Source organism: Amphibalanus amphitrite, unplaced genomic scaffold, assembly GCF_019059575.1.
Source record: "Amphibalanus amphitrite isolate SeventyFive unplaced genomic scaffold, NRLGWU_Aamphi_draft 000606F_arrow, whole genome shotgun sequence".
In the NCBI taxonomy this organism is placed as follows: Eukaryota; Metazoa; Arthropoda; class Thecostraca; order Balanomorpha; family Balanidae; genus Amphibalanus; species Amphibalanus amphitrite.
In genome coordinates, this window is record NW_024882100.1 from 338754 (window position 1) to 354145 (window position 15392).

General features: G+C 49.9%; 1 protein-coding gene across 15 annotated transcripts in view; it reads right to left on the reverse strand.

Moving 5' to 3' along the window:
* The window catches only part of LOC122394696 (muscle calcium channel subunit alpha-1-like), a 122938-nt gene that overhangs the window by 94515 nt on the left and 13031 nt on the right, over nucleotides 1–15392 (reverse strand). For 4 of the 15 annotated variants that reach the window (XM_043391735.1, XM_043391744.1, XM_043391739.1 and 1 more), the window contains exon 1: nucleotides 906–1911. The exons of 1 other annotated variant lie outside the window; for it this stretch is intronic. In XM_043391735.1, the coding sequence (XP_043247670.1) occupies nucleotides 906–954 (49 nt within the window). In that variant the 5' untranslated portion in view covers nucleotides 955–1911. Of the gene's footprint in view, nucleotides 1–905; nucleotides 1913–15392 lie in introns of those variants that run through there. 10 more of the 15 variants (XM_043391742.1, XM_043391743.1, XM_043391750.1 and 7 more) reach the window with 5 other exon arrangements.

Below are 15392 nucleotides of genomic sequence, written 5' to 3' on the forward strand. Positions count from 1 at the left end.
CACGGACGGGCCACGTGAAATCAGACCGCCCCACCTTCACGAGCACCCACTGAGTGCACCGGTTACAGGCAACAGGCGCCACTGCGGAGCACATAGGGAAACGACACAGGCTGTGGGGCCTCCTCTTTGGCTGCATAAACAGCCAGCACTTCAGAAAAAGTCCGGGTCAGGCAACTTCTCTGTGACCGAAAATACTGCAAAATATTTGCAGAAGCAGCGTGGGTTCTGACATCAGCTCTCTAGCCACAGACAAATGCAAGACCAATACAGGGACCGTCCAGACTCCGGAGCCTTCTGTCTACATACCGGCGCGCTACCGACCAATCCGGGGACCAAACTGGTCATACCGTCGCTCAGAGTCCGTCTGAAGGTCAGTGCCGCTCATCAGCGTCCACGCAGCCGCCCGCCGACGCCGGTTTATTGCTTGTTAACCGGTATAGGAGCGCACCGCCGGCGCTAGCTCGAGTCAATAAAGAAGAGGCTATCCAGGTGGTAGGCATCGAGACGCGCACGCAGTGGTGGCGTGAGGATGTACGGCTTAGAAATGTGGTCGCCCGGTGGAGTTAGATCAGTCGTACAGGACACGGCACGGCAGACGCACAGTTCCAATAATAATGGGGTCATCAAGTACAGGCAGAGGTCGTACCCGACCTCGAGGTCGATCACCGAGTAGAGGGCGGGGAGTTTCACATATGGGAAACGCTGAGCCGCTGTCCAAACATCGCTAATAGTTCAAAGACATCGGTGCAGGCGTTGTCCTGCGTGCCACTATCTCTCGTTAATAATAAAGCTAAATACCGGCTCAAGGACACCCAACGCACACCTGCCAACGTTATTTCACCTGTTCTCTGCACATTTTTCATTTGGGAGCGAAGTAACAGACTAAGTCCATTCCTGAAGCTTACCTTGGCGGTGGCGAGGCGCGTGGTGAACCACATGACCTATGTTCCGCATCTTCTTCGCTGGATGTCACCCCCGAGGAGTGACCTACGCTTAACACTACCCCACGGCCGCTTTGCGCAGTCGGCGGAAGCACTGTCCCTTGCACGCAACGAACGCACCCCAGCCGCCACTCGCACTCCGCACGCAAAGTCCGCACACCCCGGCTGACTGTCACGGGTTGGCAGGTGCAGAGGGTGGTTCACCCGCAAGGTTAGTGCTGTAACGAACCGGTTCAAACACCGCACGACTCCACCGGTGCGTGGCAGCGGGCTTTGTCCTGCGATTAGAGGCTCGTAGGAAGCACAATGTTCAGTGATTGAGCCGCTATCACTGGAAAGGAGTACGTCAAGTAGCGGAAGAGCAGTCCATAAAAGCCTGGCGCCACCAGGCTGCTCTTCGCCCTTGATTAGGTCCGTAAATTATGCACTAAGTCCAAGAATATCTTATTTTCACTACTGCTGGTTCACCACTATCACCTAATCAAACTTCACCCGAAAGTCCCATCGCTCAGAAGCAACACTCCAAAACGAACACTTCCCCTGTTCGGAGAGCTAGCCGTACAACTGACTGTTCACCACCGACCACACGAATGTGCCACCATCACTCCCCACACCCACGCTCGCCACACAACTGTGCCGTCCGTCGTACAGCTGCGCCACTACACGTCTCTGGCCTGAGACCCACACCGTCTCAGTCTGTCGCAGTTCTCACTCTGCAGTCGCCTCCTCCTGCGACCGTCGTCCAGCTCAGTGCCACCCTAGCGTGAGTTCAGAGGGCACGGCAAAAACGCAGCACTCACAGAGGCGCGATCTGCCGGTCACCAGAATCCAACCGTGACAACGGAAGGTGTCAGAGCGCGAACGAAGCAGCCTTGCTAAGCAGTCAGGAGGTGAATCTAACCAGACGAAGCGCAGGGAGTCCACCACGCACTGCGGAAAGAAGCCGCTCGAGGAACGAGTCGCACGCTCAGAGGAACGGTCGCTAGTCGCCGCGGCGCCGGTCTGCAGTGGCGGTCTGCGCGGTGGCTCGGGGGCGCCGGTCTGTACGGCCGGTCCGGCCCGGCCGGTCACGTGTTTGCCGGCGCAGCTGTGTACCAATGGAGGCGCGGCTGGGGCGTGCAGCGGCTGCAGCGCTGGAAGGCCACCGCCGGGCGCCGCTACAGCATACCGGTCATCACAACACCGCGGCCCATCCCGGAGATTCCACGCTAAGTCTCAGTGGTGACTGGTGCGCGCGTCCGGTGGCAGGGCCAAAGCCGGGCTCCCGAGCGGAGTCCCGTTCTCCAGAGCAACTGTGGTAGAGGGGAAGGTTCACTCACAGAACTTGAGGAAGGTAGGAGTGATAGTTGTGTCGCAGAGTGGTGAGCTAGCTTCGAGAAGTGGTTTTGCAGGTAAGCTGACTATTGAAAGCTGTATTCAGAATGCTAGCGACGTGAAGCCTCAAGCCATATCTTGTTGATCTCAAACACCAAAGAACAAGTTTGCCTTGGACACATCTTCTTCTTGTCAAGGCAACAATTGTGACTGCCACTTCATAACATCGTTGATCCAGGAATGCCATCGGCTCCCATGTGCAAATGGGCCTAGAACTGAGCCTATCTTTTCCACCTATCGCCGATCTTAACAGAAGCCGTGCAAGGCAGGCCAAGCAGGCCTTGGAGACTGCGGCGCTAGAACATAAACCCACTCCGACTCGACCTAAGACAGGTAAAATTCCAGTCGACTTCAGTCTACTGCAGAATATTCAGACTGACTCCATCGGGACTCTAGTCGCATTGAGAAGGTCCAAGATACATCTCTGCATACTCTCTAGAAACGAGCAAAGCAACTCCGACCACCTGAGTAACTCGGACCTCCTGCTGGCGTCGCGACCGACGCGGCAGCCGACGTTCGTGCCGTCGCGGCCGACGAGGCTGGCGTCGCGACCGATGCGGCTGAGCTCAGCGTGACGTCATCACAGGTGAGACAGAGCTGACGAGGCGTCAGTTCGAAGGGGAGCCCGGTGACGAAGAAGGGAAGGGGGAGGAGGGGAGAGTGCGTGCTGGGGTTGTCAGTTGCGATGTGTCTGACTACATAGATGGTATGGGCAGAGCGAACCATTTAAAATGTCGGAAAATTAATAGTTGACTAAGGACGTAGACTAAGTAGTTGTTAACAGTTGTATAGCATGGAATTCACCAAGGGTATGGTATTAACATTCCTGAGTTACTCCGTTCTTCATAGTTTTTGTAGGATGTTTGATATGTAACCATCAAAGCTTTTAGTGAAGCTAGTGTTTCAGTAACAGCAGCTTCACAAGTCTCGCGAGGGCACCACTTGAATAGTGAATACCAAACAGTTGTGCAGACTGCAGGATCTAAAGAACAGTGCTCTGCGCACTCATACTTCTACGACAGCATGCAATTTGCAGCGACAGCATGCAAAGCTAGCTATACAACAAAGGAAAAGTGCAGGTCACAAGACACCAATCACAAGACAGCACGGACAACCGCATAACATCCGAGAAACATCGAGCACCCCCCCCCCCCACTCCCTAGTCCCTACCCCAGATCTTTCCCCAGTCAGCCCGTAGCTGGGAGGTTGGGGGTGGCGGGCGGGGACGGGGCGGAAGCTGCCGGGGTCCGCCGGACGACCGATGACCGATGAGTCCGACCGAGGGTCAAGGACGAAACAGCGGGCGGGCAGAGCAGTCAGAGCGGGGAGCAGGGAAGGTCAGGGACGGGGGCCGGAGCGATACGGGCGGGAGGGGGGCGGGGCGATCGTCCGACATCCACCGCCGCGCAGTTCCGGTCATCTTCAGACAGCTCCCTCATCATACATCGACCGGTGGTGGCCCCACAGCCGGCCACGGGCTCTCCTTGGGCTAGACCATCCCTCCCTCAACCCACCCGCGCTGTGTTTGCACAAACAGCGTCGCGCGGCGTTTAACGACTTATGCTTAGCGCGTTTAGCGTCCCGTTCCGGATTATGTCTGCTTGATATTCAATAGCAGGAGCGGCTGTGGTAGCAAAGTGCCAGTGAGACCAACGGGAACTTCCCCATTGTCAAATACAGCCGCATAATTACTACCGTTCGACGCTCTGCAATGCAAACTATCCGTCTCGGTATAACCGTCCACTAGGGGCCAGCTCAGCCCAACGGAACCATACTGCGACCCGGTGACCTTTTAATTCAGAGCTCATTAGCGAAATAGCGGTAATGCGACGGTTCGGCGTGGCTGCCGGACGACCCATCGGTCCTCCCTGAGAGAGCTACGCCGGAAAGATAAATAGAGATGCCGCTCAGGGCCTGGCTTTGAGGACTGAGGAGGGCGGTAAAGTTCCGACATATAAAATATCCTTTCTATTTTCTATGTAATATATTAAGTGTTCATACTAGAGCGGGCTAAATAAACTAAAAACAAGAGCATGGTGAGAAAATCGGTAAATGCTTGAAGATACAAGTGTGCAGTGACAGCTGAGTTTGCTGGATAGTATCAATTCATTGATCTCACCAACTTCAAGATTCAAAGACATGACATGCGGATTAAGAAATCGTTTGACTTTCCAGTTACCTACGACTGAACCTTCTTAGGTAGTAGATTGTGCTCGCTTAGCTGAGACAATTTTTCTCAGCTTTGGCCGAATAATTTATCCCATATGAAATTGGAACCGTCCACTTTATGCGCATCTTACAGAGGGTTATATTCAAGAGCTTTGTCCTGGTAGAGAAAGGCAGTATTTCTCAAGGGATGCAATATCCTTTCAGCAGATCGCGACTCAGCCGGTACTTCTAATACCTCCTTAGATAAATTTCGATTCAGACAGCACGGAAAGTCACCTAGAACAATGAAATAATCTGCACATTACGCTGCAAAACGGTATGATTGCCTCACTAATTCGCAGTAGCAAACATTTCAAAGAACCGGGACTAATCCCTCCACCACAGAAGCGTGACAGGCCGACAGATTGGCTCGTCTGCAAAAGGCAATTCGCAGCGGACTCGGTCATCGATCCGTTATGGACCGGCCCAAAGGTCAACGGACGTGTTCATGGCTTTGGCACCCCCCACTATCCCACGGACTCTAACGTGAGGTTGAGCCGCCCGAGTTTCCAGGCCATGGGTGTAACTTTGTATGCTTTTGAGGTCCCATGTGGGACCCCAATGCGAACATTTGGGACCCCAATTGTCATTTTGGGACCCCAATAGTGGAGGCCCCTGAGACGCACCAGCTACCTACTTTACAAATGGAGGTCCGATGTTCATATAGAAGGTTCTCTGTATAAAAAGGAGGTCCTTTGGACAAATCGGAGGCCCTGTTGGACAAATGGGAGGCCCCCTGGACAAATAGGAGGCCCCCTGAACAAGTAGGAGGCCTCCCGGAAAACAGGAGGCCCCCTGGATAAATAGGAGGTCCCCTGGAGAAATAGGGAGACTCTCTGGACAAGCAGGAGGCCTCCTGAACAAATAGGAGGCCCTAGACAAATAGGAGGCCCTCTGTACAACTAAAAAGCCCCCTGAACAAATAGGAGGCCCCATGGGCAAGTAGGAGGCCCTCTGCAACTAGGAGGCCCCCTGAAAAAATAGGAGGCCCCCTGAAAAAATAGGAGGCCCTATGAACAAACAGGAGGCCCTAGAACTAGACAAACAGGAGGCCCCTTTCACAAAAGGAGGCCCTCTGGACAATTAGGAGCCCCCTGGACAAATAGGAGGCCCCCTTTCACAAAAGGAGACCCCTTGGACAATTAGGAGACCCCCTGGACAAATAGGAGGCCCCCTTTATGAATAGAAGGACCCTGGATAAATAGGAGGCCCCCTGGATAAAGAGGAGGCCCCCTAAAATAGGAGCCCTCTGCATAAATAGGAGGCCGCTTGGAAAACAGGAGGCTACTTTAACCAATAGGAGGTCACCTGGAAAAATAGGAGGCCCCTGAATAAGTAGGAGGCCCGCTGGACAAATAGGAGGCCTCTTGGGCAAATAGGAGGCCCCTAGAAAAATAGCAGGCCCCTTGGACAAATAGGAGGCCCCCTGAACAAATAGGAGGCCCCCTGTACCTACAAATAGGGGGCCTCTTGAACAAATAGGAGGCCCCATGGACAAGTAGGAGCTAGAGGTCCTCTGTACGAATAGGAGGCCCCCTGGACAAATGGAAGGCTCCCTTAACAAAAAGGAGGCCCTTCAAAAAAAGAGGCCCCTGGACAAGTAGGAGACCCCCGGACAAATAGGAGGCCCTTGCACAAATAAGACACCCCTGGTAGGATAGAAAACCCCTGGATAATTAGGAGGCCCCTGAACACGTAGGAGGCTCCCTGGATAAAGAGGAGGCCCCCTGGAAAATAGAAGCCCCCTGGATAAATAGGGGACCTTCTGGACAAACAGGAGTCCTCCTGGACAAATAGGAGGCCCCCTAGACGAATTGGAGGCCGCTTGGACAAATAGGAGGCCCCCTAGACAAATAGACTCTGTAACAGTAGGAGGCTCTCTGTACGTGCAAATAGGAGGCCGGCGCTCGGCCTGTAGAAACTTAGCTGTATGTACAAAAAGGAGGCTCTCTGTGCAAGTAGTCGAAGTAGGAGGTTCTCTGTACTATACCTACAAATAAGAGGCCCCCTGGGCAACTTAGAGGCTACACAAATCGGAGGTCACCTATAAAAAGCGGGACTCTGTTGGAATGCCTGTTTGAATAAATTGTTTTCCTGATATTCAAATTATTTAATCCTCGTCCGCACATGGGGAGGCAGTGGTTGCCACTCCCCCCCCCCCCCCGTAGTTTTTTTTTCTGCTCTGCACTCAACATTTTGATTGCTAGAAGCCGAATGTTTCGTACATATCTGCTTCTCTATCCTTTCTTAGCGTCCACTAAAAATTTCAAGGTTCTGTGGTTTTTGGTTTCGGAGATATGACTTTATTCTTCAGGTGATGTCATAACCCAAATGACAAATGCCCAATATCCTGCGTTGGCTATGGGTCTTGTGAGCGTTTGACACCTTGATTTCGGCCTTTTTTTGCCAGTCTTACCTTCCACCTATCATGGAACATGTTGTTCGAATGTGTAGAGATGCCAGGATCAAGGTCAACCTAGGTCATCTAAAAATATTGCGTTTTAGGCAAGCTGAGTTGACTTTCGTGAAGTTTCTTTGATTGTAAAAGCTTCTCAGTTCATGATCTCATGCTATAGGGACACATTCACAATCGGTGCACAAATCAGTATACAAACAGACACACACAGACATACAAACACATATCATTGACCTTGACCTAACTTGACCTGAAATGACCACAGCCAGCAAAACCCTAGTCGGATAGTGTGACAAAGAGGTTCTAGCTGGCTTGGCACCACAATACGGCAGCGTCATCGGTATATGATGAGCAGCGCACGTGATATTCCAACGGGCAACGGTGACCCCAAACAGCAACATTCTTTAGTTTGACCTGACCTGGAAAGTCAATTACTGACCTGATGAGGTTAAATTTGGTATCATTGGATTCGTCTCTTCCCAAAAAATCTGTTGCTCTTGACCGCGAAGCTTAAAATCTTGTTTGAATAAATTGTGGTGATGTCGAATAAAATACCTACACAAGCAGCGGGCCAACCCATCATATACCGATGACGCTGCCGTATTGGTGCCAAGCCAGCTAGAACAGCTCTTTGTCACACTATCCGACTAATTTGCTGGCTGTGGTCATTTCACGTCAAGTTAGGTCAAGGTCAATGATATGTGTTTGTATGTCTGTGTATGTCTGTGTATGTACTGATGTGTGCACAGATTGGGTTGTGTGTCCTTATTACATGAGATCATGAACTGAGAAGCTTTTACTAAACATGCAGTCAAAGAAACTTCACGAAAATAATTTTAGATGACCTAGGTTGACCTTAACCCGGCCGGGCCCGGGGGGTAATCCCAACCACCGCAGCCCGGGGGGGGGCGTTTTTCGCCCCCCCCCCTGTCTAACTCTGTAAATAAGGGAGCTACGGAAACAAAAGTGATACCAAACGAAAGGTCCTTACGAGACGATTCTAAAGCACCTAAAATTTTTGACCTCAGGTCAATTTTCAAGGTCAGAGGTCAAGGTCAAAGGCAAAAACCGGCACATGTGTAGTGATCTCAAAGTAAGCCTTCTAGAGGACGGCAGGCGGCATCAAACCGGCAAAATTGGGTGTCAAACGAAAGAAGAGAATCTGAGGATTCTGAAAATGTGCTCCAAATCAAAGGTCAAGGTCAAGGTCACGCTCAAAATTGACCTCAAACTTGACACTTTTTCGCACATCTTGCATGCTAACTTTCAAGATGTTTTAAAATGTTTTGAGGCTTATCAGTTCCCTATTTGTGATTCCTCTTACGATACAAGGCTGCTCAAAGGTCAAGGTCACTGAAGAGTATCCCTGCTAGAGGCTATTTCACTAATTCAAGTTAGTAATAATAAATAAGACAATTTTGCCATCCGGAAGCTCTAAATGAAGGCTTAGAGGAAAATAGATGCCAGATTCGTGATCAGCGGGTACAAATCCATCATAAACGACCTTTCATGTGTCATTGGTCAACCAGAGGTCATTCGAGGTCACATGAGGTCAACATAAAACTTGACCTTTTCCGAACAAAATATATATCATTCGACGCGGCTTGACAAGGCGAATGCGATGGTACCACTGCCGTAGCTCTAGGACCATTTTTGTCGAAGTTATTTGCGAAAAACTAAAACCACATTTCGGGGTCGTTGACCTGACCTCTGACCTCAGGTCACCAAAACTATTTTTCTATTTTTCTCTAGGTCAAACGCTACACAACCGTGCTCGTAATTTGTCTTTATCTCTAAAACTCTATTTTTAGCAGCTATTTGAAGTTTGCGTCTGTGACGCCGAAGTTTGCCGTGCAGGGGTCTAGAAAAATGGACCTTGTGACGTCATCAAGGGGGCTAGGTCAAATTTTTTTACTTCCGAAGATGTCAAATTGATGGGAGAAAAGGTACTGAAAGTTTCGCTTTCCTATCCCTAAGCGTTCGGGAGCTATCGCAAATATTCGCCAGGGGGGGCGAAAAACGCCCCCCCCGGGCCCGCGAGGGTTAAAGGTAGTGTGCCACCTTTGAAAGATTTCCCATTTTATTTTTCCTACGATAAGAAGCTTCTGTTTTTACCTAATATCGCAAAAAAAAAATCAAAAATGGGCCTGGAATAGTGCCTTTTTCGCCTAAAAGTTAATCGGTTTTTCGATATGTATAACAACTGTAGTGGGCTGACCTGCAAACAGGCGTCGGCAACAATCGCGAATGCGGCGCACATGTGACAATAAGCAAAGGTCATTATAGAGTTACGACGTACGGGAATGAGTTATCAGCTGTCTAATCGTAGACAACACAATGTCGAGCCTTAAACTGTAAGCCTGTATTGGTATTGTTTCTTTTATTTGGCTGTCGAACATTATTTATGGTTTGAAATATGATTTTATGTAAAATAATTGATATGAAAAAGCCGTCTCTTAATTATGACCCCATTTCACCGCACGCAAGTGGCAGAAATGACAATGATCACCTGACGCATTTTTCTTGGCCGAAGTCAGAGCGCGCGGCCCGACGCACCACCACCGCACCACAAAGTATGAGCAGAAGCCGCGCCCAAAGCCAGGGCCCCGGTAACGTGAGGTAGCCGAGTCGGGGCAGCGTGCGCTGACCCAAGCCGGGGCCGCAGCTTTGGGCGCGGTCTACCGCATCCCCGCGGGCAGCCCCGGGCTATCACATGACACCGGGAGGACGCGCGGCCCCGGCTTGGGTCAGCGCACGCTGCCCCGACTCGGCTACCTCACGTTACCGGGGCCCTGGCTTTGGGCGCGGTCTACCGCACCACCTAACAGGCGTGTTCGAAACCGCAGGAGATGATGATGAACGGGTTTATCGAAACTTGATGGGATGAGCCTATCGGTAATAGCGATTTCAGTGTGTGCATTTATTGTTCATAGTGGTGTGAAATGTGGTTGGGGTACGACCGACAACCCGTCGGGGCGAATTTCGCACTGGGGTACTCAAAATTTGAAGAATTTAACCCTATTCCTGGCGGGGGGGGGGGCCTCAGGAGCCCCCCCCCCCCCTGAGGTTTTTTGGTTATTTCTCCCAAACGCGTTGAGCTAGGAAGCTCAAATTTTCTGACTTTTCCTAAAAGGCTTCTACGCAACATGTCTGAAAATTTTGAGTTGATCTGACCTCAGGTCAGGTCACCAGAGGCGGTTTGGTGACCCTACCTCAGAAAAGTTTGCAATCACGCCAGAGCTAGAGTTTTTGACCGATCAATTTCTTCTCTTCAGGTTTTAGTTAGGGTACCAGTATGTGCAATTTGTATATCTCGGAATTTTGATATCAGTGACCTAAGGTCAGGTCAGTTTCGCGACCTCCCCATTATAAGTCAATGGGGGAAAAATCAACTCCCTGTTTTTACCACTAAAACGGGTCGGAATGGCCCCATATAACATACATGACTTCATATACGATCAACCTTCACTACCTTGAGGTCTGTTTTGCTGTTGGGCAGCTGTGAGGTCATGTGACGTCATCAAAGGTCACCAAAGGTTTTTGGCCAATAACTCCGTACAGGAACAAGATACAGACGCGTGGATGGTCTCATTGTGTTCAGCTTGTCAAGACGCATCGAATGATATACATGATGACCTCGAGGTCACGTGACCTGAGGTCAACCTTTGACCTTGACCTTTCGAGGTCAACATATATATCATTCGATGCGGATTGACGAGAGGATCACGATGCTGCCCTTAGTTTGTTCCTATCTTGACTAATTCGAAAGTTATTCGAGAAAAACTCTCCATATCCAGCGCCGCCATTTTGACTTTTTCGACCCCTGTGACGTCATCTTTGACCTGACCTGAAAATGACCTTGGTAAAAATTGTAGATCTTGACCGTGCGTATCCGATGCCGTTTACCGCTTGTCGCTATCTTGCTTCGTTCTCGAGATCTCAGGGGGGGGGGGGCCGGATCGGCCCCCCCGCCAGTTTCTTGTCCCGGCGGAGCCCGCCAGGAATAGGGTTAAGACGTTTCCATGAGTTTTGAAGGTATGGATAAGTTCTAAAAATCCGGTTCTCCTTATCTGGGCCATTAACTCCATACGATCCAGGAAAGCTGGCACACTACCTTTAACCCTGACCCTGACATCTGTACATCGCAGAACAACATGTTCAATGATAGGTGGGAGGTAAGACTGGCAAAAAAGCGGAAATCAAGGTGTCAAAAGCTTACAAGGTCCATAGCCAACACTGAACGCAAGATGTTGGGTATTCCTCATTTCGGTAATGACATGACCTGAAGAACAAGGTCATATTTCCAAACCCAAAAGCCACAGAAACTTGAAATTTTAAAAGTGACGCTGAGAAAAGATAGAAAAGCAGCTATCCAAAAATCGGGTTTCTAGCTTTAAAAATGTTCAGTGTAGAGCAGGAAAACTAACTTGGGGGTGGCAACCCCCCCCCCCCCAGGTGCGGGCGAGGATTAAGCCTCACACTTTCTGGGGTATAGGTTAGATTCCTTGCGCAATACTGTGCCACACTGAAAAAAATCGGGGAACCCCATTTCTTACAATCTGACACCACACACTCCAAAATACTCCTAAATTAGGCTCCGTTTTCATGATTTTAGGATGTCATGGGTGTTGTGACACCCGACACGGGAGCCCCATTACCTTTTGACGCCGCAAAAATGTACATGACCCCCTTGGGAGAGGTTCGGCTAGCGAACTCCCCAAAAATTGCAGGCCAAAAAATTGGAGTGTCGCTGAGACACCCCCGTTGAAACCCCTCTGGGGTGTCATTATCCTGGAGTGACACCCCGTGTTTTCAGCTTCAAATCCTACCGATAGATGGCGCAAACTAAAGTTGGTAAAATCGGGACCTGTTTTTCACGAATGGCTGGTGCATGTTTGGAGCTAAGGCAAAAGCGTGCATAGCGTAGAGTGGCCAACTATATCATGATGATATCTAGACTGATTACCGTGTCATACGTTGGTCGTGCACACTACAGGGCGCCGCAAGGCCGCGAACGGAAAGAGTAACTCCTCACCCGGTTATAAATATAGTCTGAGATTCTCGTTCCGAAAGGAACGAGAAACCCCATCCGGGCTAAACAGGCAACTTTATCTCATGCGGGCTGCTCCCTTGGAGCGGCACCGCTGCTCCTGAGGGAGCGCACCCCGTAGCCGGGTGCAGTGAGTGTCTTGGGGCTGAGTGGCCTGTCCTCTGGACGGGCTCAGCCCCGGCGACTCACTATAGGGTGCCTGCCCAGACCAATGTCTCCCCCCTAATTCCTATCATTCTTCCGGCTCTGCAATGGTCTTGTCGACCGAAAGGGCCTAACCCAACAACAAAACAAACGTTCCGAAGGACATTTAATCCTCGCCGGGAGTTTTTCGGAAGTATAGGAGAGTGAAACTTCTCTGAGAGATTCCCTGCTGAAGGCGCGCGGTTCCCCGCGTGGGGGTCAGGAACAATATGGGGAGTTATATCAGAAAAATAGGGGAGTTGAGCTGCTATATTTTACACCCTAATTTGGGAGTTTGACACCCTGTCGGGTGCTTAGGGACCAAAAAGGGGTGCTCGGCTGATATTTGAGGGGTGTCACCTGCAGTCTAACGGAACCCCATGTGGGCCGGCGCTGACCCCCCTTTAGCGGCTGCGACTCCCCACTATGCGTCGAAACCCTCCTGGGGTGTACGCCAAACACCCCATTTATAATAGCTCAGCGACTCCCCTCAAAACACCCCACTCGGGTGTTATTTTTGACATGACCGTCAATACCCCGTACAGGGTGTCATTTTTTCTTTCAGTGCATTAAATTCTTTTTTTTCTATAATAAAGGCATTTTGTTTTATCGTCGAAAGTGAAAAAGCCAGAAATTTTCATCGATTTCGGACGCCACGGGGGATATTTACATACAATGTCACCCTGCTGGCCTGGATCCACCAGTATGGGTCAGGTGAACTACCATTTCTTTATTAATATTGAAAAAAAAATCATGGCATCCGGGCTGTGACGAAAAATAAGTGGCCTAAATCCGATGATAAAACTGGATTTGGGGGTACCCTAGGTTTGGCTTCTGAGCCTCCGGTCCCCCAGTGAAAATTTCTTAGAGGAGGCCCTGGCGTGGTTCGTAAATTACCGCTTCCGCAATTGGAGGCCCCTAATTGCTTGGAGGCCCCCACTAAATGGAGGCCCCTTGGACGTTTGGGACCCCAATGGTGATGTCAAAGTTTCACCCATGTTCCAGGCCCTCGGGGCCGGCGTCTCTCGCCCACATCCATAGCGCATGGGTGTGGATGGATAGGTTATCGTAGTCGGGTAAGTCCTCCTTGTGATAAGTATTTGACGTCAGTCCGTCTGTAGTTATGGGGAAGCTGTGCGAGCAATGCGCTCTAGGCGTGCTGGGAAGACAGTACGGCTCAGCAGACAGACAAAGGCAGTAGGCATTTCTCAGTACAGCTGCCACCACCGTTCATCGCGTTTAGCGCACTGTCCCGGCGCATTACGTTACGGTATGTTACAGACATCGCGTTATATTACATTACCGACTGCCTTCATGCTGACCTCAACATTACCGACCGTCGCGTAGGCTAGATGTGCCCGCCCACGGTCAAAATTACGCTATGACATTTGATCCTCTCAGCAACAGTTCTCTTCAGATAGAACTGAGTGCGTTTTGGAGTCAAAGGTACAACAGTGCATTTATTACGGACGATAACAGTCATGTGTTGTCAAGTTTGTGATATCGTAAAATGCAAGGGAGGACGTTATAACATACAGAAGATACTTAAAAACGCATTTTAAATGTGGTTAACTGTCACGTTATATTTTACCCATCTATGAAACTATATCAAATTAAAAAACCAGCAGACTTAAAGGTAGTGTGCCAGCTTTCTTGGACCGTATGGAGTTAATGGCCCAGATAAGGAGAACCGGATTTTTAGAACTTATCCATACCTTCAAAACTCATGGAAACGTCTTAAATTCTTCAAATTTTGAGTACCCCAGTGCGAAATTCGCCCCGACGGGTTGTCGGTCGTACCCCAACCACATTTCACACCACTATGAACAATAAATGCACACACTGAAATCGCTATTACCGATATGCTCATCCAATCAAGTTTCGATAAACCCGTTCATCATCATCTCCTGCGGTTTCGAACACGCCTGTTTGGTGGCTTCTGATGCTCGTCGAGGTCGGAATTTCCAAATACGCGTGGTGCGTCGGGCCGCGCGCTCTGACTTCGGCCAAGAAAAATGCGTCAGCTGATCATTGTCATTTCTGCCACTTGCGTGTGGTGAAATGGGGTCATAACTTATAAGACGGCTTTTTCATATCAATTATTTTACATAAAATCATATTTCAAACCATAAATAATGTTCGACAGCCAAATAAAAGAAACAATACAATACGGGCTTACAGTTTAAGGCTCGACATTGTGTTGTCTACGATTAGACAGCTGATAACTCATTCCCGTACCTCGTATGGTCGTAACACTATAACGACCTTTGCTTATTGTCACAAGTGCGCCGCATTCGCGATTGTTGCCCGACGCCTGTTTGCAGGTGAGCCCACTACAGTTGTTATACATATCTAAAAACCGAAAAAGTTTTAGGCGAAAAAGGCACTATTCCAGGCCCATTTTTGATTTTTTTTGCGATATTAGGTAAAAACAGAAGCTTCTTATCCTAGGAAAAATAAAATGGGAAATCTTTCAAAGGTGGCACACTACCTTTAAAGCTGTAATATCAAGGCTACGCGTACTTCTCGAGCATTTGACACTGGTTGTTTGGTGACACAGCCCTCTCTCACGCAAGTCGGCATAGTAGCATTGTACTCGTATTGATCGCATCCTATTCCAAATATTCCTGGTCAAACCATTTCAAGATATTAACAACAGACATTGACCGCTAGAGCACAATGCTTTGAAGAAAGGAATACAAACTAACCACACAACGAGCGAACAAGTCTTATGAATAGACCATCACGAGAAACATTTCAGACCCTTCTGCCAGCACAGTTGCAGATTCAGCTGCAATAACTGCTCAAATCTCAAGAGAAACGGGTCACTTTATATCCCGCAGCAGGGCTCAGAATCTCTTCAACGACAAATCGTCCCGCCATTGAGGATGCATATCCCTGACGTGATAAGCCTCCGGCGACCACCAAACAGGACAAGGAAAAACCGAAAAAGGTCAGCACCAAACAAACAGCCCTGACCACATCGGACAGCGCAGATGATGTAAGATTTACGGCCCGTTCCACCAGCATGGCACCCCTCGCCGCGGCGGCCATTGGAGGCGCCCTGCGACGCTGGCTGTTCGGGCCTGCAGCGTCTGGCGACCTCTAAGCCGCTGCCTAATCCTTGGCTGTGTGGTGACGTCACAGAGCGTGCTGACGTCACAGGATGTTTCAGAGGGAGCGTCGCGCCCGTTGGAGCCTCCGTGGAGGTGGCAAAACG